This window comes from Oncorhynchus mykiss, chromosome 19 (genome assembly GCF_013265735.2).
Source record: "Oncorhynchus mykiss isolate Arlee chromosome 19, USDA_OmykA_1.1, whole genome shotgun sequence".
Taxonomy (NCBI): Eukaryota; Metazoa; Chordata; class Actinopteri; order Salmoniformes; family Salmonidae; genus Oncorhynchus; species Oncorhynchus mykiss.
Window position 1 is genome coordinate 42,680,313 of NC_048583.1, and position 24,603 is coordinate 42,704,915.

General features: G+C 42.6%; 1 protein-coding gene across 4 annotated transcripts in view; it reads left to right on the forward strand.

Moving 5' to 3' along the window:
• The window catches only part of ttll5 (tubulin tyrosine ligase-like family, member 5), a 94,511-nt gene that overhangs the window by 9,073 nt on the left and 60,835 nt on the right, over nt 1-24,603 (forward strand). For 2 of the 4 annotated variants that reach the window (XM_021574390.2, XM_021574391.2), the window contains exons 8-16: nt 1,163-1,232; nt 1,339-1,423; nt 2,645-2,746; nt 2,994-3,085; nt 3,432-3,539; nt 14,462-14,543; nt 15,107-15,168; nt 22,116-22,207; nt 24,428-24,469. In XM_021574390.2, coding sequence (XP_021430065.2) covers nt 1,163-1,232; nt 1,339-1,423; nt 2,645-2,746; nt 2,994-3,085; nt 3,432-3,539; nt 14,462-14,543; nt 15,107-15,168; nt 22,116-22,207; nt 24,428-24,469 — 735 coding nt within the window. The remainder of the gene's footprint in view (nt 1-1,162; nt 1,233-1,338; nt 1,424-2,644; nt 2,747-2,993; nt 3,086-3,431; nt 3,540-14,461; nt 14,544-15,106; nt 15,169-22,115; nt 22,208-24,427; nt 24,470-24,603) is intronic. The other 2 variants (XM_021574393.2, XM_021574392.2) reach the window with 1 other exon arrangement.

Consider the following 24,603-nt stretch of genomic DNA (forward strand, 5'->3'; position numbering starts at 1 on the left):
GAAAAATTAAGTATAAAACAATGTGTGTCATAGACATTAAGCACTGTTGAGTAAATCACACACTTCAAGGCTTTGGAAGAGCTCCAGAAGGTTCTCTGACTTGGACAACCTATAAACATGCTTTTTCTTCTGGGGTATTTTTATGAAACAGTGGAAAGAATGTCAGGGTGATATTTAGAAAGAAGGATGTTCATTTTGGGGGTTTTCTCTGAACTGTAGCCAGCCCGACGGTTAGTAGCTCTCCACCTCCCTCACCCCTCCCTGGCTTCACCACCTGCAACACATTTCAGACTCATAAATGACCCCACTCCTCTGATAGACTGCTGTAGAGGATGGGTTTTCTCTTTGAATGGCCAATTTCATGTGTCTGACTTGATCATACTGGACCTGGTGCATTATACAGTGCGCTCCAAAAGTATTGGAACAGTGACAAATGTTTTTGTTTTGGTTCTGTACTTTGGCTCTGTACTCCTGAATGAATCGTGACCAATGATGAGTGAGAAAGTTACAGCCGCATAAATATCATACCCCCCCCCCCCCCCCCCCCCCCCCCCAAAATGCTAGCCTCCTCTGTTGTGTTGGTGAACGGTTAGCATGTCTTGGGGTTATGATGTTTGTTCATCTGTGTCTAACTTTCTCTCCCATCATTATTCACGATTCATTCAGAACTATCAGCAGTCATGGTAGCATGTTTAGTGTTTAGAAACATATTATATTCTTATTTACAATAAAACTGACTCCAAAACGACACAATACATTATTTACCATTCATTTCTATTGGGCACAAAATAATCTGAAACGCAACCAAAAAAAAGAGCAATGCTTCCAACAAGCTTGATGTAATCATTGCGTGCTAGGAATATGGGACAAAATACTTTACTTTTGACTACTTTAATACACAAGTGAATTTGTCCCTATACCTTTGGTCCACTAAAATGGGGGGGGGGGGGGGGAGACTATGTACAAAGTGCTGTAATTTCTAAACGGTTCACCCTGTATGGATGGAAATACCCTCATTAAAGCTGACAGTCTGCACTTTAACCTCCCATAGTCATGGTATAATTTCAATGCGTCACTGTCAAATGCTTTTGGAGCTCACTGTATGTGTAATCTAATGATTGATGTGTTATTTAGCCTAACGTATGATCCTTATCCTACAAAGCCTACCCAGATTCCAATGGATGAGAACATCTTAGTTTCTCGATACATCAATAACCCATTACTGATTGACGGTGAGTTTTTCCCCTTCAAGTGTTGTCAAATCAGTTACTTATGCAGATGAAGACAGTAGTTAGAAAAGCAGTCATTTTGTATGTATGTTTAATACATTTTTTGCAGACTTCAAGTTTGATGTGCGGTTGTATGTGCTGGTGACATCATATGATCCACTCACTATCTATCTCTATGAGGAGGGCCTGGCCAGGTGAGCTGTGTACTAGATCTTTACTTTGTGTTATGCAAACAATGTCCAGTTACATTTGAATCATTTAGCAGAAGCTCTCATCCAGGAACATTTAGGGTTAAAAGCGTTGCTCAAGGGCACATCGACATATTTTTCACCTAGTCGGCTTGAGGATTCGAAACGGCAACCTTTTGGTTACTGGCCCAACGCCCTTAACTGCTAGGCTACCTGCCACCAATGATTATATATGGGATATCTAATCTCCATTAGCTAGGTCATTGAAGTGTGTATTGGGTCAAAAGTGTCCATGTTGGATAGTGGCTTTGGAATTATTTCCTGTCCTCATGAAAGTAGTGAAGAAAAGTATCAACTGTAGTTAGGAAGTTACCACGCAATGACCAGTAGAGGGTGGTCTAAACGTTTCTATCTGCCACTGATGAGTAGTACGGTTTGGTGGGGCTTTCAAACAAAGCTCTCCATTGTCTCCATGGTCCAATGAGATAATCAAATGCTCTTTGCTCAGACTTGGACCCTGATAAGCAGGGAGACAGATCTCTGTTTGAAATTGTTTTACAGATTTATTAAACATGAATGATATTGTGCTGTAATTATCTTATGAGTCTCAGATGTAAATCTGCAGTGACAGACTTAAAATGAGTGTCCCACAGCCGCAATGCTATTTGCAACATTTAGTTATTTTCTTATTATCATATTAGATCAACAATTTTCCTGTGTCTTTACCTGGAGCCTGCAGTAATACTGTATTTATTCATTCATCATTAAGATCGTCTGGGCTCATGTGGGGTTGGGGGCAGCGATGGGTGGATGATGCATACTGATTGTCTCATCTCGGCTAGGCTTGATGGATGTGCTGCAATGCGTGAGGCAATCAAACACAAACGCACAGGGCTGTTTAGCGCAGACTGTGCTTGATTATTAATGGAGGGCAATTAATCCTGGCTGAATTGCGAATACCACTTTAATCTTTGACATTCCATTTGGTTTGACTAGATTCGGGTACTCGCTGTATGCCAAGGAATTCTCAATATTCCACATGTGGTGTCAATCCTCTTTAATACATAGTACAGTATGGAGAACATATCTCCTTTACTAATAGACCCTCTAATTCTGTCAAAGGTCAATCATATGAATTGCTGTAAGTAATGTATAGTAACTTTTTGTGCATCCTCTGTAAGTTGTGTTATTGGAAATTGTTTAATTGAACCAAAACTCTGCCTACAGGTTTGCCACCGTGAAGTATGACTGTGGCACAAAGAGCATCAAGAACCAGTTCATGCATCTCACCAACTACAGCGTGAACAAGAAGAGCAGCGACTATGTCAGGTAACCGGGGATCTGCAGGGAACAATCACTTCTATTCTCCTTCAGGAATCTCTAAGTTAATATGTAGCTTATTGACGGTGCATAGAATTGGGAAAACAGCAAATCATACACGTTTTGGTTTTTGAATGGTATTTTCAGATGGTAGATAGATTCCCACTTTGGTTTTCTAATGACTATCTTTTCAACATTGTAGCATGGACTGTTTTGGAAAAAGCCAGACCATTATATTTATTTTCTTCCTTTTCAGTTGTGATGACCCTGAAGTGGAGGATTATGGGAACAAATGGAGCATGAGTGCAATGCTGCGGTATTTGAAGCAGGAGGGAAAAGACACCACATGTGAGTAGTCTGAACTATTCACTCTCCTTTGAACCTCCTCCCCTCCACCCTCTCCTGGCTCAGAATGTCCATGCTATTGTCCATGCACAGTCAAAGTAATGTTACTGTAGTTGAACCGGATTTAATCTTACACCCAGATCCCCACCCTTCTCTGTCAAAATGCTCAGTAGGGCAGAATCTACACGTCAACCTGTAACCACAGATTGTGTTAAAGATGTTGAGATATTCTAGCCAATTTGTGTCCAGTGTAAAGTTCTTTAGGGTCCTGTGTGTAAAGTAGACTAGACTAACCTATGGCAGGTCTCAGACTGAGTGTCACCCTGCTCTCTGTTTCTGTGTTTTCCAGTGCTGATGAGTCAGGTGGAGGACCTGGTGATTAAGGCTGTGTTGAGCGCTGAGCTGCAGATAGCCACTGCCTGCAAGATGTTTGTGCCCCACAGGAACAACTGCTTCGGTAAGATTGTCTGCCACACTCTTGCCTTGTTGATGCTCGATCTTTGAATATGTAGTATTCCATACCCTTTCATTTTCTCCTTCATTTCTTCGGTGCAGACTACAGACATTCCCAAATCCGTCCTGCTCTCTGACAGTCCGGATGGTTTTGGAGTCAGCTTGTTGACCGAAGCAGGAATTTGTTTCCTTTTTTCTGTTGCCATTCAGGTCTGTCTGATTTAGGGTGACTGTTTTCTTGGCTGCTCCTGTGTAGCACCAGGCTCGCGTGAACTCCATTTTGGAGCCATTACTGATGTTAGTGTTGGCACTAATTGTCTTCCCTCTCTCGCTGGCGTTCTCTCCGAGACCTGGGGTTTGACTGCAGCCAGGTCTGCTGAGCATCCTCTGCCTTCTGTCTCCTTTTCGTTCTTGCACGCTGTCTCTCTCTCTGTCTCCCGTTCTCTTCCTGTTCTTGTCTGTAACTCTGTCTCTCTTTGCTTTGTGCTCTCACTGGTTAGAAAAGTAGAGAGCCCTGGCTGCACTTTTGACAAGCCACTGTAGACATAATAGACCCTGACTTGTGATTGTTTGGGCTGTAGGGGCTGTGTACCAGGGCAAAAAGCATGTTATCTAAGCATCGCTTGTGTAGAGATAATATCTGTGCCCCGATCGGCAGGCATCACCACAGGGTACCACAGGCAGACGGGCCCAGGGTGTGAAATGTTCAGATGAAGGTGTTTGTGGGATGAGGTGGGGCCAGGGCGGCATGCCTTAATCCTGCCTTCGTACTTGCCTGATGGAAATGAGTCATTTTAGGGAAAGATGACAGTAGAGTGAGAGAACAGGACATGAATGGATGTTGACACACCAATGAACTTACACACAACCTTGTGAGCATACACACGCACACACACACACTGTACACAGGCAAGTAGGCCCATCTATTTTGTTCTATACACAAAGCCAGTTGACTAATAAACATGCCCATTACCCTTTGTGATATCAGTTTACCGTCTAATGTGGTGTAATTTTGTTGTCTTCAGATCGCCTCAAGCTAGTTAATTATAAAATTAAGTGTCTGCTGGAGACAATTTCCAAAGGAAGACAGTGACAACTCTAGTCCTGACAATTCCAGAGGATCACCCTCGTCCTGCTACCTCTGTTCTCATCCTCCTCTCAAGGTGGGCCTGTTGCTTTTTAAATATGTGACTGAGTGTCTGTGGAGACATGTACTGTATGAGCCAGTATAAAACATGAGTGCTGGGAGGCCAGGCCTGCCTCTGCTTCAGGGAGTCCAGTATCACTGTGTGCTTTATCTTCTCTCGTAAATAATTTCAAACCAAACCACAGATCTCTCAGCTCCTGTCGACGTCCTTCTCCTCTCTCTGCCTTCCTCTCCTCCTCCCACAATCTCCCAAACATGAATTCAATGTTAATTCATGCTCTGAAATGATCCAGCAATGTTGCCATGCACCAATTAGAAGGAAAACATTAGTAGGCTGTGATGTATCCGTTTAAATAATTGTAGATAATGAGGGCGGTGTATGCGTCCCTAAAATAGGGCCTATTGTTCGGAGTTAACATGCAATCTCTGCCACTCCTGGACCACAGCCACACATGGCCATAAAGCGGGTTGTAATCTTAATTTGCAGCAAACTATTCCAAGCCTTTTTAGTGTCTTTAATACAATGTTTATTGTTTTCAAATGGGATTTACGCTTTTTGCACAATTTGCTCTGCCTATCTTAACGAGCCTACTGTAACAAAATCCTTTAATACTCTGTCTCAGATGTGGGAAAGAGTAAAAACAACAATTTTTTTCCCCTTCTAACTTGCCTTGGTGAGTTGTGTGTTGGGGAGGATGCCACCCATGCTGCTCTCTTTACCACTATGCCTTATGATTAATGGATAGACTTTTTACTGAGAGATGCTGATTAAGACATGTTTTGACTGAGATCTGATCTAGCCAAGCCAAAGGCTTATTTTGTTCAACACAAAACATTCCACCAACTGCTCATGTAGTCCACAGAACATCTCTCATATTACATAGTGTGGAATCAGCAATAGTTTATAAACAACTTTTAGTCCTACATTTGTCCGTAAATCAAACACTTTACTGTCCCAAAAATAGGGATTTTACGATGAGGATGATATATGGTTATTATGAAATTCTTTGCAAATCACTGGATTTAGCCTATGTTTTGAGCTGCTCATTTCTATCATAGTGTTTTTTTGTGTTACCCATGGAGATACAGCAGTTTTTATTTTATTGCATTCAGGGCGTCTTTGTGCCTTTGGCATCAAACTTGTTGCTCCTCTCTGTTTCTCTGGATTTACAATGTCAACTTAAGTGATTTATTTGAAAATGCTGCAATAATCCAATTTGTGATAAGTAACAATGAAACCCACTTCAAGAAGATGCTTTATGTTGTTGTTGTTATTGTGGGGCCCATGAACTGCATGGCCGGGGTGGGGAGATCATTGTTCTGGCGCTGTCTCTTGTGATGGAGTTTCCAACTGCGCCCATCCAATAGTAAAAAACACTCTTCTTGATCTTCGCATCACTTCTTCTTCATTTATTTATTTCCCTCCCTCGTTTAATGGGTGTTGTGGATGTTCTCCTCTCTCGCTGTGTTATGTCTGTTGTGGTTTCTCTGTGGCTGCGTTAACGGCACTCCCAGGCAGCGGTCGAGCAACAGAACAAACGCGTCTCGGCGCGAGCGGCTGCCGGCTCCAGGGGCTCATGGGGCAGCAGCAGCGTCTGCTCCTAATTGGGGGAAAATGCGCGGCACATGGAGTCTGCTTGTCGGGGGCTGGCGAAGTGGAGAGGCTTTCTTTGTTTTCTCTCTTTCTTCCGTTGTTGTGGTACCACTGAGGCACTCCGGGCTCAAACAATTTATTCCCCTTCTCTGTTCCTTGATACTTGTTTTATGGTGCTCTCTCTCTCTCTCTCTCTCTCTCTCTCTCTCTCTCTCTCTCTCTCTCTGTCTCTCTCTCTCTCTCTCTCTCTCTCTCTCTGTGTGTGTCAGTGAATGGAAAAGAAAATCCCTGCATTCTGCTTAGCAACTACTGTTTGGCTTTTAGTGTCCAATCCTTACCCAAAGACAGATTGGTTCTGCTACTAATGTTAAAGGCCTTGGCTAAGGACTGCATCGTCACATTTTGGATCAATTCCACTTTAACACGAGTTTAGCAAGCCCCTTGACCCCTAGCAATGACATGATGAATGACTTTGCTCAAATTTAAAAAGAATATGGATGAGTTGGAAATCATTTAGATCTTTCGTACGTGTCATATTTAGGGGCGGCAGGTAGCCTAGTGGTTAGAGCATTGGGCCAGTAATCGAAAGGTTGCTGGATCATATCCCCGAGCTGCCCCTGAACAAAACAGTTCACTGAACAAAACTGTTCCCCAATAGGCCGTCATTGTAAATAAGAGTTTGTTCTTCACCTTTATTTAACTAGGCAAGTCAGTTAAATAAATATTTTACAAGCGAAGATAAATTAGCCGACTCTTGAAGAAGTTAGAATCTCAGAGACTTTGGAAGTCTCATGCTGCCATTTACTATTGTCAGAAAACCATGAAGAAGAGGATAGGGAGGCCCTTGTCGAAAATAAGTAAATATACAAACAATGAATGACTGATTTGTTTATTATAAAACTTGACTTGCACTGTAATATCACTCCTCTGCCAACAACTGTGTGAACATAACATAGCATGGTACTCTGTATTAACACTGATGTTGACCTCTAACACTAGAATAAACAACTTGCGCTACGACCACTTTGAAAACAACAACCTCTGGCCTCTTCTCAAAACTGACTTTTCTTTTGAAGAGCCATTAAGCAGATTTTTCCCTGTCATTACGGCCAGAGCTTTGCCCAGTGCCCTGTAAAAGACTGTCTTTTCTCTGGGGGCAGTGGGCTAAGCTGATGGACTCCCCCCAGGCAGAGCAGTGTGAGGGAGTGGTGGTGAGAAGGGCTTCCACAGGGCTCCTAGCCCCGTCGCGCTGTTGTGAAATGGCTGTTTTATAACCGTGAAGGAAGGAGAGCGAGGGTGGGAGAGAATGGATGAGTTTGTACACAGGGAACTCCCTGACCACTCAGTAAAAGGCCTTTTATTGTGTCGCTCTCTGCCAAGCTGACGATGGAGTGGAATATATATATGTGTCTGAGTCGCCAGGTCCCTCGCACTTGGAAAATACTTCCCTAACTTTCCAAACTTAGCTCGGTTGGAGTTCAGGGTCTATCAATAATTTGCTCCGTCATAATCATTTGCTTCTCTTCAGCTAGGCCTAGAGGGGGACCTTTTGGGACTGAGGTGTGGTTTAAACTGAGATCACCATGTAGGCTAATTTTGTGGTACAATATTGACTGAGCAACACCAGCCCAATGTGGAAGAAGGATTTTATAGTGTGTGTGTATATAATGGCATGAACATTTTATAGTGTATATAATGGCCTCCTGACCAATTATGCGATTTTGTTTGTTTGTGCTGATCTTAATTTTTTTTGTACATAATGTTTCCGCCATTGTTTCCTATGACAGAAAAGAGCTTCTGGACATCAAAACAGCGGTCACTAACCTCGATTTGGATGAAGAATTCAGGACAGGGCCTCCCGGGTGGCGCAGTGGTTAAGGGCTGTGCCACCAGAGACTCTGGGTTCGCGCCCAGGCTCTGTCGCAACCGGCCGCGACCGGGAGGTCCGTGGGGCGACGCACAATTGGCCTAGCGTCGTCCGGGTTAGGGAGGGCTTGGCCGGTAGGGATATCCTTGTCTCATCGCGCACCAGTGACTCCTGTGGCGGGCCGGGTGCAGTGCACGCTAACCAAGGTCACCAGGTGCACGGTGTTTCCTCCGACACATTGGTGCGGCTGGCTTCCGTGTTGGATGCTGTGTTAAGAAGCAGTGCGGCTTGGTTGGGTTGTGTATCGGAGGACGCATGACTTTCGGCCTTCATCTCTCCTGAGCCCTTATGGGAGTTGTAGCGGTGAGACAAGATAGTAGCTACTAACAATTGGATACCATGAAATTGGGGAGAAAAAGGGGGTAAAAATGTAATTAAAAAAAATAATTCAGGACACAAAGCTCACCCGGACCAGGCCCTAATCCTTGACACTCGTAAGAGGAAAATACAACGATGTAGAGGCCGATGTGGGGGCACCCTGATGAAACTACGGCGGCGAGTGAATATACCACCTCTACCCTTTTGTTCTATTGGTGAATGTACAATCACTGGAGAACAAACTGGACAAGCTCTGTTCGAGACTATCATATCAACGGGTCCTGAAGAACTGTAATGTCCTATGCTTCACGGAGTCCTGGATGAATGAGAGCATGGTTAATATAAATCTAACTTCTATGCAACGACAGAACGGCAGCGTCTCGTAAACTCAAGGGCGGGGGTGTGTGTGTCTTTTAACAACTGGTGCACAATCTCTAATATTAAGGAAGTCTCCAAGGTTCTACTCACCTGAATTAGAGTACCTCATGATAAGCTGTTAACCATGCTTTTTACCAAGAGTTAATCTATATTTTTCGTAGCTGTATATTTATCACCACAAACCTATGCTGGTAGTAAGATCGCACTCAACCAGCTATATAGGGCCATAAGCCAATAAGAAAATGCTCATCCAGAGGCAGCACTCCTAGTGGCCAGTGATTTTAATGCAGGAAAATTCAAATCTGTTTTATCTAATTTCTACCAGCATGTCACCTGTGCAACTAGAGGGGAAAAAAAGAACTCAAGACCACCTTTACTCCACTCACAGAGATGTGTACAAAGCTCTCCCGCTCCCTCCATTTGGCAAATCTGACCATAACTCTATCCTCATAATTCCTGCTTACAAGCAGAAACAGGAAGTACCATTTAAAACGCTTAATTCGGAAGTGGCCCGATGAAACAAATGCTAACCCACAGGACTGCTTCGCTAGCACAGACGGGAATATGTTCCGTGATTCATCCGATGGCATCGGAGTTTACCACATCAGTCCCCGGCTTCATTAATAAGTGCATCGACGACGTAGTCCCCACAGTTACCGTACGTACTGTACATATCCCAACCAGAAGTCATGGATTATAGGCACCATCCGCGCTGCACTAAAGGCTAGAGCTGCCGCTTTCAAGGAGCGGGATACTAACCCGGACGCTTTTAAGAAATCCCGCTATGCCCTCCGACGAACCATCAAACAGGCAAAGCATCAATACAGGACTAAGATTGAATCCTACTACACCGGCTCTGATGCTCGTCGAATGTGGCAGGGCTTGAAAAGTATTACAGACTACAAAGGGAAACACAGCCGAGAGCTTCCCAATGACACGAGCCTACCAGACGAGCTAAATTACTTCTATGCTCGCTTCGAGGCAAGCAACACTGAATCACTCGTGAGAGCATGAGCTGTTCCGGACAACTGTCTGTTATATGTTTCAAGCAGACCTCCATTGTCCCTGTGCCCAAGAACACCAAGGTAACCTGTCTAAATGACCATAGATAGCACTCACATCTGTAGCCATGAAATGCATTGAAAGTCACGGCTCACATCAAGACCATCATCCCAGACACCCTGGACCCACTCCAGTTTGCATACCGCCCCAACAGATCAACAGATCCACAGACTATGCAAATTCTATTCCACCCCACACTGCCCTTTCCTGTTTGGACAAAATGAACACCTACATTAGAATGCGGTTCATTGACTACATCTCAGTGTTCAACACCATAGAGCCCTCAGCTCATTACTAAGCTAAGGTCCTTGGGACTGAACACCTCCCTCTGCAACTGGTGCAGCGCACGACTCCAACACCACCATTAAGTTTGCTGATGACACAACGGTGGTAAACCTGATCACTGTTGATGATGAGACGGCCTATAGGGAGGAGGTCAAAGACCTGGCAGTGTGGTGCCAAGACAACCTCTCCCTCGTCTTCAGTAAGACAATGGAGCTGATCGTCGATGCCAGGAAACGGAGGGCCGAGCATGCCCCCATTCACATCGACGGTGCTGTAGTGGAGCAGGTCGAGAGCTTCAAGGTCCTCGGTGTCCATATCATTAAGGATTTATCATGGTCCAAACACCAACATGGTCGTGAAGCGGGCACGACAACGCCTCTTCCCCCTCATGAGGCTGAAAAGATTTGTCATGGGTCCTCAGATCCTCAAAGTTCTTCAGCTGCACCATCGAGAGAATCTTGACTGGCTGCATCACCGCTTGGTATGTCAACTGCTTGGCATCCAACCGCAAGGCGCTACAGAGGGTAGTGCGTGTGGCCCAGTACATCACTGGTGTCGAAAGTACAAGGTGTCGAAAGTGTTCCGCAGGGATGCTTGCCCAAATTGCCTCAAATGCTTCCCACAGTTGTCAATTTGGCTGGATGTCCTTTGCGTGGTGGACCATTCTTGATACACATAGGAAACCATTTAGTGTGAAAAATCCAGCAGCATTGCAGTTCTTTACACAAACCGGTGCGCCTGGCACCTACTACCATATCCCGTTCAAAGGCACATAAGTCTTTTGTCTTGCCTATTCACTCTCAGTGGCACACGCAAACTTACACACGCACACACAATCCATGTCTCAAGGCTTAAAAATCCTTCTTTAACCTGTCTCCTCCCCTTCATCTACATTGATTTTCAAGTGGATTAAACAAGTGACATTCATATGTAATCATAGCTTTCACTTGGTCAGTCTGTCATTGTAATGTTTTGTATATGCAGTGTACTTCCACTGATACCCCAACACACAGACACATACGCCCACACGCACGAACATGCATACTGACGCCATACACTTTCACACTCCCCACATACGCTGCTGCTAGTCACTTTACCTCTACCTACACTACCAGTCAAAACAGCTAATTTGTGGAATTTCTTTCCTTATTGCATTTGAGCCAATCAGTTGGGTTGTGACAAGGTACAGTTGGGGTGGTATACAGGAGGCCCTATCTGGTAAAAGTCCATATTATGGCAAGAACAGCTGAATTAAGCAAAGAGAAACGACAGTCCATCACTACTTTAAGACATGAAGGTTAGTCATTCCGGACATCCAAACATCAACTGTTCAGAGGAGACTGCGTGAATCAGGCCTTCATGGTCGAATTGCTGCAAAGAAACCACAACTAAAGGACACCAAAATAAAGAAGAGACTTGCTTGGGCCAAGAAACACAAGTAATGAACATTAGACCAGTGGAAATCTGTCCTTTAGCCTGAGTCCAATTTTGCGATTTTTGTTCCAACCGCCGTGTCTTTGTGAGATGCAGAGTAGGTGAACGGATGATCTCCGCATGTGGTTCCCACCGTGAAGCATGGAGTAGGAGGTGTGATGGTGTAGGGGTGCTTTGCTGGTGACATCGTCTGTGATTTATTTTGAATTCAAGGCACACTTAACCAGCATGGCTACCTCAGCATTCTTCAGTGATACACCATCCCATCTGGTTTGCGCTTAGTGGGATTATGAATTGTTGTTCAACAGGACAATGACCCAACACACCTCCAGGCTGTTTGACCAATGAGAGTGGTGGAGTGCTGCATCAGATGACCTGGCTTCCACAATCACCCAACCTCAACCCAATTGAGATGATTTGGACCACAGAGTGAAGGAAAAGCAGCATATGTGGGAACTCCTTCAAGATGTTTGGAAAAGCATTCCTCATGAAGCTGGTTGAGAGAATGCCTAGAGTGTCCAATTCTGTCATCAAGGCAAAGGGTGACTCTAAGAATAAAAAAAATATTTAGATTTGCTTAACACTTTTTGGGTTAATACATGATTCCATATGTGTTATTTCATAGTGTTGATGTCTTCACTAGTATTCAACAATGTAGAAAATAGTTAAAATTAACAACAACCCTTGAATGAGTAGGCGTCCAAACTTTTGACTGGTACTGTATATGTACAGTACATAGCTTGTACCCCTCCCTATTCATCGACTTGGTACTGGTACTCCCTTTTAATAGCAATGTTATGTTCTACTCCCTTTAAACAGTGCATTCGGAAAGTATTCTTACCCCTTTACTTTTTCCACATTTTGTTACGTTACAGCCTTCTTCTAAAATTAATTAAATCGTTTCCCCCCCTCAATCTACAGACAATACACCATAATGACAATGCAAAAACTGTTTTATTTGAGCAAATTAATAAAAAATAAAAAAACATCAAATTTACATAAGTATTCAGACCCTTTACTCAGTACTTTGTTGAAGCACCTTTGGCAGCGATTACAGCCTCGACTCTTCTTTGGTATGACGCTACAAGCTTGGCACACCTGTATTTGGGGCGTTTCTCCCATTCTCTGCAGATCCTCTCAAGCTCTGTCAGGTTGGATGGGGAGCATCGCTGCACAGCTATTTTCAGGTCTATCCAGAGATGTTCGATCGTGTTCAAGTCTGGGCTCTGGCTTGGCCGCTCAAGGAAAATCAGAGACATGTCCCAAAACCACTACTGCGTTGTCTTGGCTGTGTGCTTAGCTGTCTTGGCTGTGTCATTGTCCTGATGGAAGGTGAACCCCAGTCCAAGGTCCTGAGCGCTCTGAAGCAGGTTTTCATCAAGGATCTCTGTACTTTGCTCCGTTCATCCTTCCCTCGATCCTGACTAGTCTCCCAGTCCCTGCCACTGAAAAACAGAGTTAGTCTCATAGCAAAGGGTCTGAATACTTATGTAAATAAGTTATTTCTGTTTTTTTATTTGAGGTAATTGTGCCAAAATTTCTCAACCTGTTTTCACTTTGTGTGGATGAGGAAAATCATTTGTTTAATTCATTTAGAGTAAGATTGTAACGTAACAAAATGTGGAAAACGTCAAGGGGTCTGAATACTTCCCGAATGCTCTGTATAGCCATGTTATTTTTATTTGTTATTCACTGTCACTTATTAAAATGTTTAATTAAATTGATCTTTAATTTTGCATTGTTGGAATAGAACCTGTAAGTAAGCGTGTGATGACAAATTATTTGATTTGAAAGCGGATTTGATGATGCGCAATTTATAGACTATATAACGATTTAAGATAATTAAATGTTTAAATGCTGAGCTCTTTATATCCCTAACAGCCTATTGTGTCGCACTCGCACATGCTTCAGTGTATTTCTTTATAGGCTTCAAATAATTGATATCATTTAGCCTAGGTAATTCATTTTCATTCCTTCTTAGGCTCACTGTCTGGCTCCTGACCTATTTAGAGTGTTTATATGCTGTTTAATATGACATGTAGCCTATTTGAAAATGTGTGCGGTTCTTACATTCACATTTTCATGTTTATTCAAATACTTTTCTTTCAAATAGTTTGGTTTCAATATTTCAAAAGCAAATGGTAGTCACAAAAATAGATGGGTGTTGGTTAAATTGTGATTTTAACGAATGGAGCGAATTTGGAGTATCAGTTTTTTTCTTTTAGCGGAGTGGTTGGAAAGGACATGAAGCACCGGAGCGGAGAACGGGATTTCCAACTGCTCTACTCCGCTCACATGCTCTGTTCTCATCTCAGCTCTTATGTAAGCAGCTCCGTGGAACTGAAATGTGAATATACTTAGCTAATGTAATGCAGCCAGCCATTCCTCAGTAGCAACATTCGTTTGATGTAGTTTCTCTCTCTGAGTGATTGGATATTTAATATCCATATAATCAGTAGCCCGAAAACCAGCTATGTTGTCAACTGCCAGTTTGTGGGAACCAAGATAAGAAGCTTGGAGTCTATTATGTTATATTGTGGCTTATTATTGTTTATAAGACAACAGGCTCTTCCATCACTAGGATCAGAAGGTTTACCTCCCCATGTGACCTGACCAGGAAAAATGCTAGTCCCTAGCCTATTACTTAGCCTAATATGTGGTTGGGAAAAGATTCCTATTCATTACAAATGGGGTCAGCGGAAGCCAGAATAGTGCCAAACTCTGCTGACCTCCCATGTCCTCTGGTAACTCCATTATTCATGTGTGTGTATTTATCTACAGAACTGTATGGCTTTGATGTGCTCATCGACTCCAACCTCAAACCATGGCTCCTGGAGGTCAACCTCTCTCCCTCCCTGGCCTGGTGAGTGACTGACTGCATGTCATCTCACGGTTCACAGGAACAAATATATGCTTATGCCAGATCTTCAATCTTTGACCTTACAGCAGTTGCTCTCTTAACATCATTCTGAGAGCATTACTCTGCTCTGAAAAAAAAACGTGTAAATTGCTAAAGGGACTTCAGGGTAACTCAAACAAGTGTTCTTCTTGTCCTTCTTTGAGATGAAACACACTTCTGTTTTCCTCCCATAAACCCTTAAACATCCTCTGGTGAGCTCTAGGAATAGACATGTTAATATAACACATAATGAAATGGCATGTTTGAGGATTTACACTTCGTTTGTTGATAAATACCCGGTGGCTAAATGTAAGCTTTTATCTTCTCATCCTCTTGAAATACATCTGAGCAGTTCTTTCCAGCCCAGTAAATTCTGTGAGTTGACTGTGATTGAGACGTTTGTGTCCTCTACAACTTTGGGATTGCACTTGTTTGTGAGGGCATATTGTGTTATTTTACTGTATGGACTTTGATGTCTTTCTAATGTCTTTTGTTCGTTTTTATATGATTTGAATCTTTCATTCCAGTGATGCTCCTCTGGATCTGAAGATAAAGGCCAGCATGATATCAGACATGTTTTCTATTGTGGGTGAGTCCTTCTCTCTCCCTCTCTTTCTGCACATAAAAAACAAGTGTTAATGCATGGGTTTTGGGGAGGGAGGAATGCCAAGGGTTTGGTCTGGCGACTACACCTGAATGAATGCTCTTGGCCAAAATGTTTCTGTTTAATTACATACCCACCTGTAGGGTTGGACGGTATCCAGATGTCCATACCTTCATACCGTGCCTGTGCCATCCTGGGGATATACGGAATTACCAGTAGTGCACACAAGGGGCGCTATATATATTTTTTTCAAACGTAAATCCCCTTAATAAAAAAAAGTTACTTATCAGAATGCTAACTAGTACTATGGAATCCTCATAGTGGATACTAGGTAAATGCTAACGTGCAAATGCGAACATTTACTACTTAGATTGACAACCCAGCTCATAAAGTTATGTAAGTATACTGAACAAAAATATAAACGCAACATGCAACAATTTCAAAGATTTCACTGAGTTAAAGTTCATATGAGGAAATCAGTCAATTTAAGTACAGTAAATTCATTAGGCCCTAATCTATGGATTTCACATGACTGGGAAGACAGATATGCATCTGGACACAGATACTTTAAAATAAATGGTATTTCGTCATGGTATTTCTGTGCATTCAAATTACTAACAATAAAATGCAATTGTGTTCTTTGTAGCTTATGCCTGCCCATACCATAACCCCACCGCCACCATGTTCACAACGTTGACATCAGCAAACCGCTCGCCCGCATGACGCCATAAACGTGGTCTGCGGTTGAGGCCAGTTGGACGTACTGCCAAATTCTCTAAAAGGACATTGGATGTGGCATATGGCAGAGAAATTATGTGGCAACTTCTCTGGTGGACATTCCTGCAGTCAGCATGTCAATTGCACACTCCCTCAACTTGAGACATCTGTGGCATTGTGTTGTGACAAAACTGCACATTTTAGAGTGGCCTTTAATTGTCCACTGCACAAGGTGCACCTGTGTAATGATCATGCTGTTTAATCAGCTTCTTGAGATGCCACACCTGTCAGGTGGATGGATTATGATGGCAAAGGAGAAATGTTCACTAACATTTGTGCCCAACATTTTAGAGAAATACAGTGCCTTGCGAAAGTATTCGGCCCCCTTGAACTTTGCAACCTTTTGCCACATTTCAGGCTTCAAACATAAAGATATAAAACTGTATTTTTTTGTGAAGAATCAACAACAAGTGGGACACAATCATGAAGTGGAACGACATTTATTGGATATTTCAAACTTTTTTAACAAATCAAAAACTGAAAAATTGGGCGTGCAAAATTATTCAGCCCCTTTACTTTCAGTGCAGCAAACTCTCTCCAGAAGTTCAGTAAGGATCTCTGAATGATCCAATGTTGACCTAAATGACTAATGATGATAAATACAATCCACCTGTGTGTAATCAAGTCTCCGTATAAATGCACCTGCACTGTGATAGTCTCAGAGGTCCGTCAAAAGCGCAGAGAGCATCATGAAGAACAAGGAACACATCAGGCAGGTCCGAGATACTGAAGTTTAAAGCCGGATTTGGATACAAAAAGATTTCCCAAGCTTTAAACATCCCAAGGAGCACTGTGCAAGCGATAATATTGAAATGGAAGGAGTATCAGACCACTGCAAATCTACCAAGACCTGGCCGTCCCTCTAAACTTTCAGCTCATACAAGGAGAAGACTGATCAGAGATGCAGCCAAGAGGCCCATGATCACTCTGGATGAACTGCAGAGATCTACAGCTGAGGTGGGAGACTCTGTCCATAGGACAACAATCAGGCGTATATTGCACAAATCTGGCCTTTATGGAAGAGTGGCACGAAGAAAGCCATTTCTTAAAGATATCCATAAAAAGTGTTGTTTAAAGTTTGCCACAAGCCACCTGGGAGACACACCAAACATGTGGAAGAAGGTGCTCTGGTCAGATGAAACCAAAATTGAACTTTTTGGCAACAATGCAAAACGTTATGTTTGGCGTAAAAGCAACACAGTTCATCACCCTGAACACACCATCCCCACTGTCAAACATGGTGGTGGCAGCATGGTTTGGGCCTGCTTTTCTTCAGCAGGGACAGGGAAGATGGTTAAAATTGATGGGAAGATGGATGGAGCCAAATACAGGACCATTCTGGAAGAAAACCTGATGGAGTCTGCAAAAGACCTGAGACTGGGACGGAGATTTGTCTTCCAACAAGACAATGATCCAAAACATAAAGCAAAATCTACAATGGAATGGTTCAAAAATAAACATATCCAGGTGTTAGAATGGCCAAGTCAAAGTCCAGACCTGAATCCAATCGAGAATCTGTGGAAAGAACTGAAAACTGCTGTTCACAAATGCTCTCCATCCAACCACACTGAGATCGAGCTGTTTTGCAAGGAGGAATGGGAAAAAATGTCAGTCTCTCGATGTGCAAAACTGATAGAGACATACCCCAAGCGACTTACAGCTGTAATCGCAGCAAAAGGTGGCGCTACAAAGTATTAACTTAAGGGGGCTGAATAATGTTGCACGCCCAATTTTTCAGTTTTTGATTTGTTAAAAAAGTTTGAAATATCCAATAAATGTCGTTCCACTCCATGATTGTGTCCCACTTGTTGTTGATTCTTCACAAAAAAATACAGTTTTATATCTTTATGTTTGAAGCCTGAAATGTGGCAAAAGGTCGCAAAGTTCAAGGGGGCCGAATACTTTCGCAAGGCACTGTAAGCTTTTTGTGAATATGTAACATTTCTGGGATATTTTATTTCAGCTCATGAAACATGGGACCAACACTTGACATGTTGCGTTTTATATTTTTGTTCAGTACATATCAAAATGCAGTTTGCAGCATGCACAAAACAAACATTAGACAGCAGGGATCTTAATCCAAGAGGGGATTTTCTCTGCTCCTGTTATCAAGAAGCTTGATCTTGCAAGCTAACTTTAGCCACTTAGCTAACATTAGCAAGATAGTAAAACCCAGCTCGAGAGGATTTATTTGGCAAATCTTATATAGTTAACTTAATCATTATAAGGTATATAGCTGACTAACAAAATAGTCTAACAAGCAAAATGATGAACGCGATCTGCTTTATCTATTACCTAGTGCACAAGTTGACTGCAGGTATTTATTTAAAAAGTACTAATATTCAAATGTGTATTAAATGTAATATTGGGTATTGACCTTATTGGTTAGTCATACTGATGGTATTTTGAAATACCCCAGGATACCGCATACAGTGGGGCAAAAAAGTATTTAGTCAGCCACCAATTGTGCAAGTTCTCCCACTTAAAAAGATGAAAGGCCTGTAATTTTCATCATAGGTACACTTCAACTATGACAGACAAAATGAGAAAAAAAATCCAGAAAATCACATTGTAGGATTTTTAATTAATTTATTTGCAAATTATGGTGGAAAATAATATAACTAAAGTTTATCTCAATACTTTGTTATATACCCTTTGTTGGCAATGACTGAGGTCAAACGTTTTCTGTAAGTCTTGACAAGATTTTCACACACTGTTGCTGGTATTTTGGCCCATTCCTCCATGCAGATCTCCTCTAGAGCAGTGAGCAGTGATGTTTTGGGGCTTTCAACTCCCTCCAAAGATTTTCTATGGGGTTGAGATCTGGAGACTGGCTAGGCCACTCCAGGACCTTGAAATGCTTCTTACGAAGCCACTCCTTCGTTGCCCGGCCGGTGTGTTTGGGATCATTGTCATGCTGAAAGACCCAGCCACGTTTCATCTTCAATGCCCTTGCTGATGGAAGGAGGTTTTTGCTCAAAATCTCACGATACATGGCCCCATTCATTCTTTCCTTTACACGGATCAGTCGTCCTGGTCCCTTGGCAGAAAAACAGCCCCAAAGCATGATGTTTCCACCCCCATACTTCACAGTAGGTATGGTATTCTTTGGATGCAAGTCAGCATTCTTTGTCCTCCAAACACGACGAGTTGAGTTTTTACCAAAAAGTTAGATTTTGGTTTCATCTGACCATATGACATTCTTCCAATATTCTTCTGGATCATCCAAATGCTCTCTAGCAAACTTCAGACGGGCCTGGACAAGTACTGGCTTAAGCAGGGGGACACGTCTGTCACTGCAGGATTTGAGTCCCTGGCGGCGTAGTGTGTTACTGATGGTAGGCTTTGTTACTTTGGTCCCAGCTTTCTGCAGGCCATTCACTAGGTTCTGGGATTTTTGTGATCATTTTGACCCCACGGGGTGAGACCTTGCGTGGAGCCCCAGATCGAGGGAGATTATCAGTGGTCTTGTATGTCTTCCATTTCCTAATAATTGCTCCCACAGTTGATTTCTTCAAACCAAGCTGCTTACCTATTGCAGATTCAGTCTTCCCAGCCTGGTGCCGGTCTACACTTTTGTTTCTGGTGTCCTTTGACAGCTCTTTGGTCTTGGCCATAGTGGAGTTTGGAGTGTGACTGTTTGAGGTTGTGGACAGGTGTCTTTTATACTGATAACAAGTTCAAACAGGTGCCATTAATACAGGTAACGAGTGGAGGACAGAGGAGCCTCTTAAAGAAGAAGTTACAGGTCTGTGAGAGCCAGAAATCTTGCTTGTTTGTAGGTGACCAAATACTTATTTTCCACCATAATTTGCAAATAAATTCATTAAAAATCCTACAATGTGATTTTTTTTTCTCATTTTGTCTGTCATAGTTGAAGTGCACCTATGATGAAAATTACAGGTCTCTCTCATCTTTTTAAGTGGGAGAACTTGCACAATTGGTGGCTGACTAAATACTTTTTTGCCCCACTGTATATGGTGTACCGCCCAACCCTAACCACCTGTTTATTTTTAACCACATGCTCTTTATGATGTGACTGAGTAAACCATAACCTCTATATATTTACTTGTTTTAAAGCCTAGTTTGTCAGAAAGGTCCAGGTTTTAGGAGTCCACATATTTCCATGCAGGCTCTGTATCTCATTATAGCCACTGTTGCTAAGACACCTATTTCCATTTTGACAATATAATGAATTGTAAGGACATTTTCTCAGGCAGACATCTGTCTAATCATGCACACAAACATTTTTTAAAGCCATCTCAATAGCTATGCATAGTAAGTCAGTAAAGAACAGGCCCGATTCTCAACACTTCATTTAGGACGTGTCATGGGCAGGCTGCTTAATTAGCTGCCCTTTGTGATCACTTTGCTCATGCCTTAAACACCCATTTCCATGTCTCGTCCAAGGCCTCTCTTTACCTGTGAACTGGGCTGGGGCCTAGCTGGGGAGTGCCAGCGTAGATGGAAACTTTGTTGGACCTGGCTCCTGCCATCCTCAGCATTTAGCCTGCAGCAGGTTCCACTACGTGTATTTTTCAGCCCGGTGTCTCTTGTTATTAGGGCTTTCTTCAGCAAATCCTCATTGCGAATGAAGAAAGCCACTAATTGGCCATTCTGCTGCCTGACGCTTGGTTTCAGTCAGGCATTGTTTTACACTAACTTTTGCCCCACACTTAGTTTAACGTTGTATATTAGAGAATATGCCTAGTAGGATTGCTCCATAATGGGGCCTCAGAATTGTGGAGAAACCACAGGCATCATTGTAATTGACATTCAATGACTGGCAGGGGAAATTGTCAACAGATGACTTGGTTGTTTTGGAGTCATTAAGCTCTCTTGAGAAATGCGATCTCACATTATTAAGCCAAATAAATCCTTAGCTTGCAAACAAAAAATGGGTTAGCCCTAGGTGCAGATTAACACTGTTTATACAACAGACACTTAATGCAGAGAATAACATGTCTTTGTTATGTCACATTCCTTCACAATTAATGCATTCTCAGGTAGCCAGGTTGGAGCTATGGAGAATATTTGATAGATATTCAAGTCCACATCTGAAATAAATATTCTTATTACACTTTCAGTCTCAGCCAATTTTTTCCAAAGCAAGTTGAGCATTGACAATGACACTTGTACTACAAGTACAGCACATTTGGGGTGGCAGGTAGCCTAATGGTTAGAGCATTGGGCCAGTAACTGAAAGGTTGCTGGATTGAATCCCCAAGCTGAGAAGGTAAAAATCTGTTGTTCTGCCTTGTTCACCCACTGTTCCCCGGTATGCCGTCATTGTAAATAAGAATTTGTTCTTAACTGACTTGCCTAGTTAAATAAAGGTTACATTTAATCTCCCCGTATGTTCATATCAGTACTTTTGTCATCTTGTTTGTACCTCCCTGTCATGATCAGTTGACGATATAAAATGACACTGAGCCTGGAGGCCATATCTAATGGCGCTGTGTGAGGGACTGTGATGTGTATGTCTGTACCAGGGCCAGCTTGCGGCTGGATCTCCTTCCACTCCCTCCCGCTCATTAAGTGAGAGGAGGGAATCATAAATATCCAGTTATCTTTGGACTGATGCATGAGTGCAGGCCTGGGGAAAATGAGCAGTGACATGTAAAACATACCCCATCTATTATTCACCAAACAAACCCCGGCGCTTTTGGCAGATAACACTTGGGCTGCATACCAGCTCTGTAAATAATGACAGCATGCCATTAGCATTCATTTTCCCCTTGTGTGTAGCTGTCAGTAACGCGTCAGCCGTGCTTGTAATAATTGCTGCATTTAGACAAGAACGTGGCAAGAGCCCGATTCTTACCTGACGGCTTGTCGATTTGATCCAAAATAAGTTTTCCTATCACTCTGTATGAGAAAGTATGAAGGGAAAGTATAAAGTAGTTTTTCTATCTTCACTTCTTGGATCGGTTAGCTCATAGTGAGTTTTAGAAAGAGAGAGCAAATGTCAATTATTGGGAGTCGGTGTGAGAAAAACTGTGGAGAAAGATTAGGACTAGAGCTGCCATATTGATGTCACAAATGGTAGTATCAGATTGATCTTTATTCATGTGGTTTTACTGCTATAGATAACACATGCTCTCAAGAATATTTGGCCACTGTCATTTACTCATTGTACTGTCATGTCCCTGCAGGCTTTGTTTGTCAGGACCCCCTGCTACGACAACCCCGCTCTGAACGGGTGGCTCTGGACCCGGGCCTGAAGTACCCAGCCCCCAAAGCACAGGTATGGGACACCACCCTTCTTATTGTTTCACAAAAAGTGATTTAGTTTAGACATCTGAAGGAACCGTCTTTCCATGCCATAAACAGTTGAAGTCGGAAGTTTACATACACCTTAGCCAAATGCATTTAAACTCGGTTTTTCACAATTCCTGACATTTAATCCTAGTAAAAATTCCCTATCTTAGGTCAGTCAGGATCACCACTTTATTTTAAGAATGTGAAATGTTAGAATAATAATAGAGAATGATTTATTTAATATTTTATTTATTTCATTACATTCCCAGTGGGTCAGAAGTTTACATACACTCAATTTGTATTTGGTAGCATTGCCTTTAAATTGTTTAACTTGGGTCAAACATTTCGGGTAGCCTTTCCACAAGCTTCCCAAAATAAGTTGGGGGAATTTTGGCCCATTTTTTTCCTGACAGAGCTGGTATAACTGAGTCAGGTTTGTAGGCCTCCTTGCTCGCACACGCCTTTTCAGTTCTGCCCACAAATTGTCTGTAGGATTGAGAGCAGGGCTTTGTGATGGCCCCTCCAATGCCTTGACTTTGTTGTCCTTAAGCCATTTTGCCACGACTTTGGAAGTATGTTTGGGGTCATTGTCCAGTTGGAAGACCCATTTGTGACCAAGCTTTAACTTTCTGACTGATGTCTTGATGTTGCTTCAATATATCCACATAAGTTTCATTCCTCATGCTACCATCTATTTTGTGAAGTGCACCAGTCCCTCCTGCAGCAAAGCACCCTCACAGCATGATGCTGCCACCCCCGTGCTTCATGGTTGGGATGGTGTTCTTCGGCTTGCAAGCCTCCCCCTTTTTCCTCCAAACATAACGATGGTCATTATGGCCAAACAGTTCTATTTTTGTTTCATCAGACCAGAGGACATGTGCAGTTGCAAACTGTAGTCTGCCTTTTTTATGGCGGTTTTGGAGCAGTGGCTTCTTCCTTGCTGACTGGCCTTTCAGGTTATGTCGATATCGGACTCGTTTTATTGTGGATATAGATACTTTTGTACCTCTTTCCTCCAGCATCTTCACAAAGTCCTTTGCTGCTGTTCTGGGATTGATTTGCACTTTTCACACCAAAGTACATTCATCTCTATGAGACAGAATGCGTCTCCTTCCTGAGCAGCATGACGGCTGCGTGGTCCCATAGTGTTTATACTTGCGTACTATTGTTTGTACAGAACAACTTGGTACCATCAGGCATTTGGAAATTGCTCCCAAGGATGAACCAGACTTGTAGAGGTCTACAATTTATTTTCCTGAGGTCTTGGTTGATTTCTTTAGATTTTCCCATGATGTGAAGCAAAGAGGCATTGAGTTTGAAGGTAGGCCTTGAAATGCATCCACAAGTACACCCCCAATTGACTTAAATGATGTCAATTAACCAATTAATCAGAAGCTTCTAAAGCCATGACTTCATTTTCTGGAATTTTCCAAGCTGTTTAAAGGCGCAGTCAACTTAGTGTATGTAAACTTCTGACCCACTGGAATTGTGATACAGTGAAATAATCTGTCTGTAAACAATTGTTGGAAAATGTACTTGTGTCATGCACAAAGTAGATGTCCTAACCGTCTTGCCAAAACTGTAGTTTGTTAACAAGAAATTTGTGGAGTGGTTGAAAAACGAGTTTTCCGACTTCAATTGTAACCTAACTTCATGGAATGTCTTTCTCAGCATCTCATGTCTCTTACTGTGCTGTACTGTACTTGTTTAGCTGTTAGATCCGAGCCCTTTTTGCCCTCATGGAAAATCATTCTCATGAAAAACAACTGTTAATGTAATTGCAGTGTTGGGGTGACATCATCAGCACTGCGAGTGCAGCGCTCTGTGGATTATTATTTATTGTTTTTTTTATCAAGTGACTAATCCTCTCACTAGGCCCTTTTGCTAAATGATGCCACAGCAGCTAATACACTTGGCTCAGTGCAGTCAACTACTGCACCCGGTCTGGGCTGGGATCTGCTGGTGGGACATCAAATCAGACATTTTTCTACTCCACCTTATAGCTATCGTGCTATGAGCACAGATAGTTTCTGTACAGTAAGAAGGCTGGAAGTTTGTTCATATGTGTTCTGTATGCATGTGTCTGTTTGTTTCTTTTGATGTGCTTGTCTAAGTGTGCTTCTTTGCATGTGTGTATGTTTACAGTGAGGTGTAGTTAGCGGCTGATGTTCATCTCACTGTCACTTACACTCATTGCTTCTCTTAGCGTCCTTTATCTGCTCAGTCCACCATTGCACCCTCCAGAGTGGTAAGTTGTCCTGCCTTCTCATATCCTCTAACCCAACCACATTAACCCTGCTGCACCTTTTCCCTCTCCCTCACCACCGTGACGTCTTTACATTTAACTGGTAAGAAAGTCACTTTTTCAACCGCTTATACTCT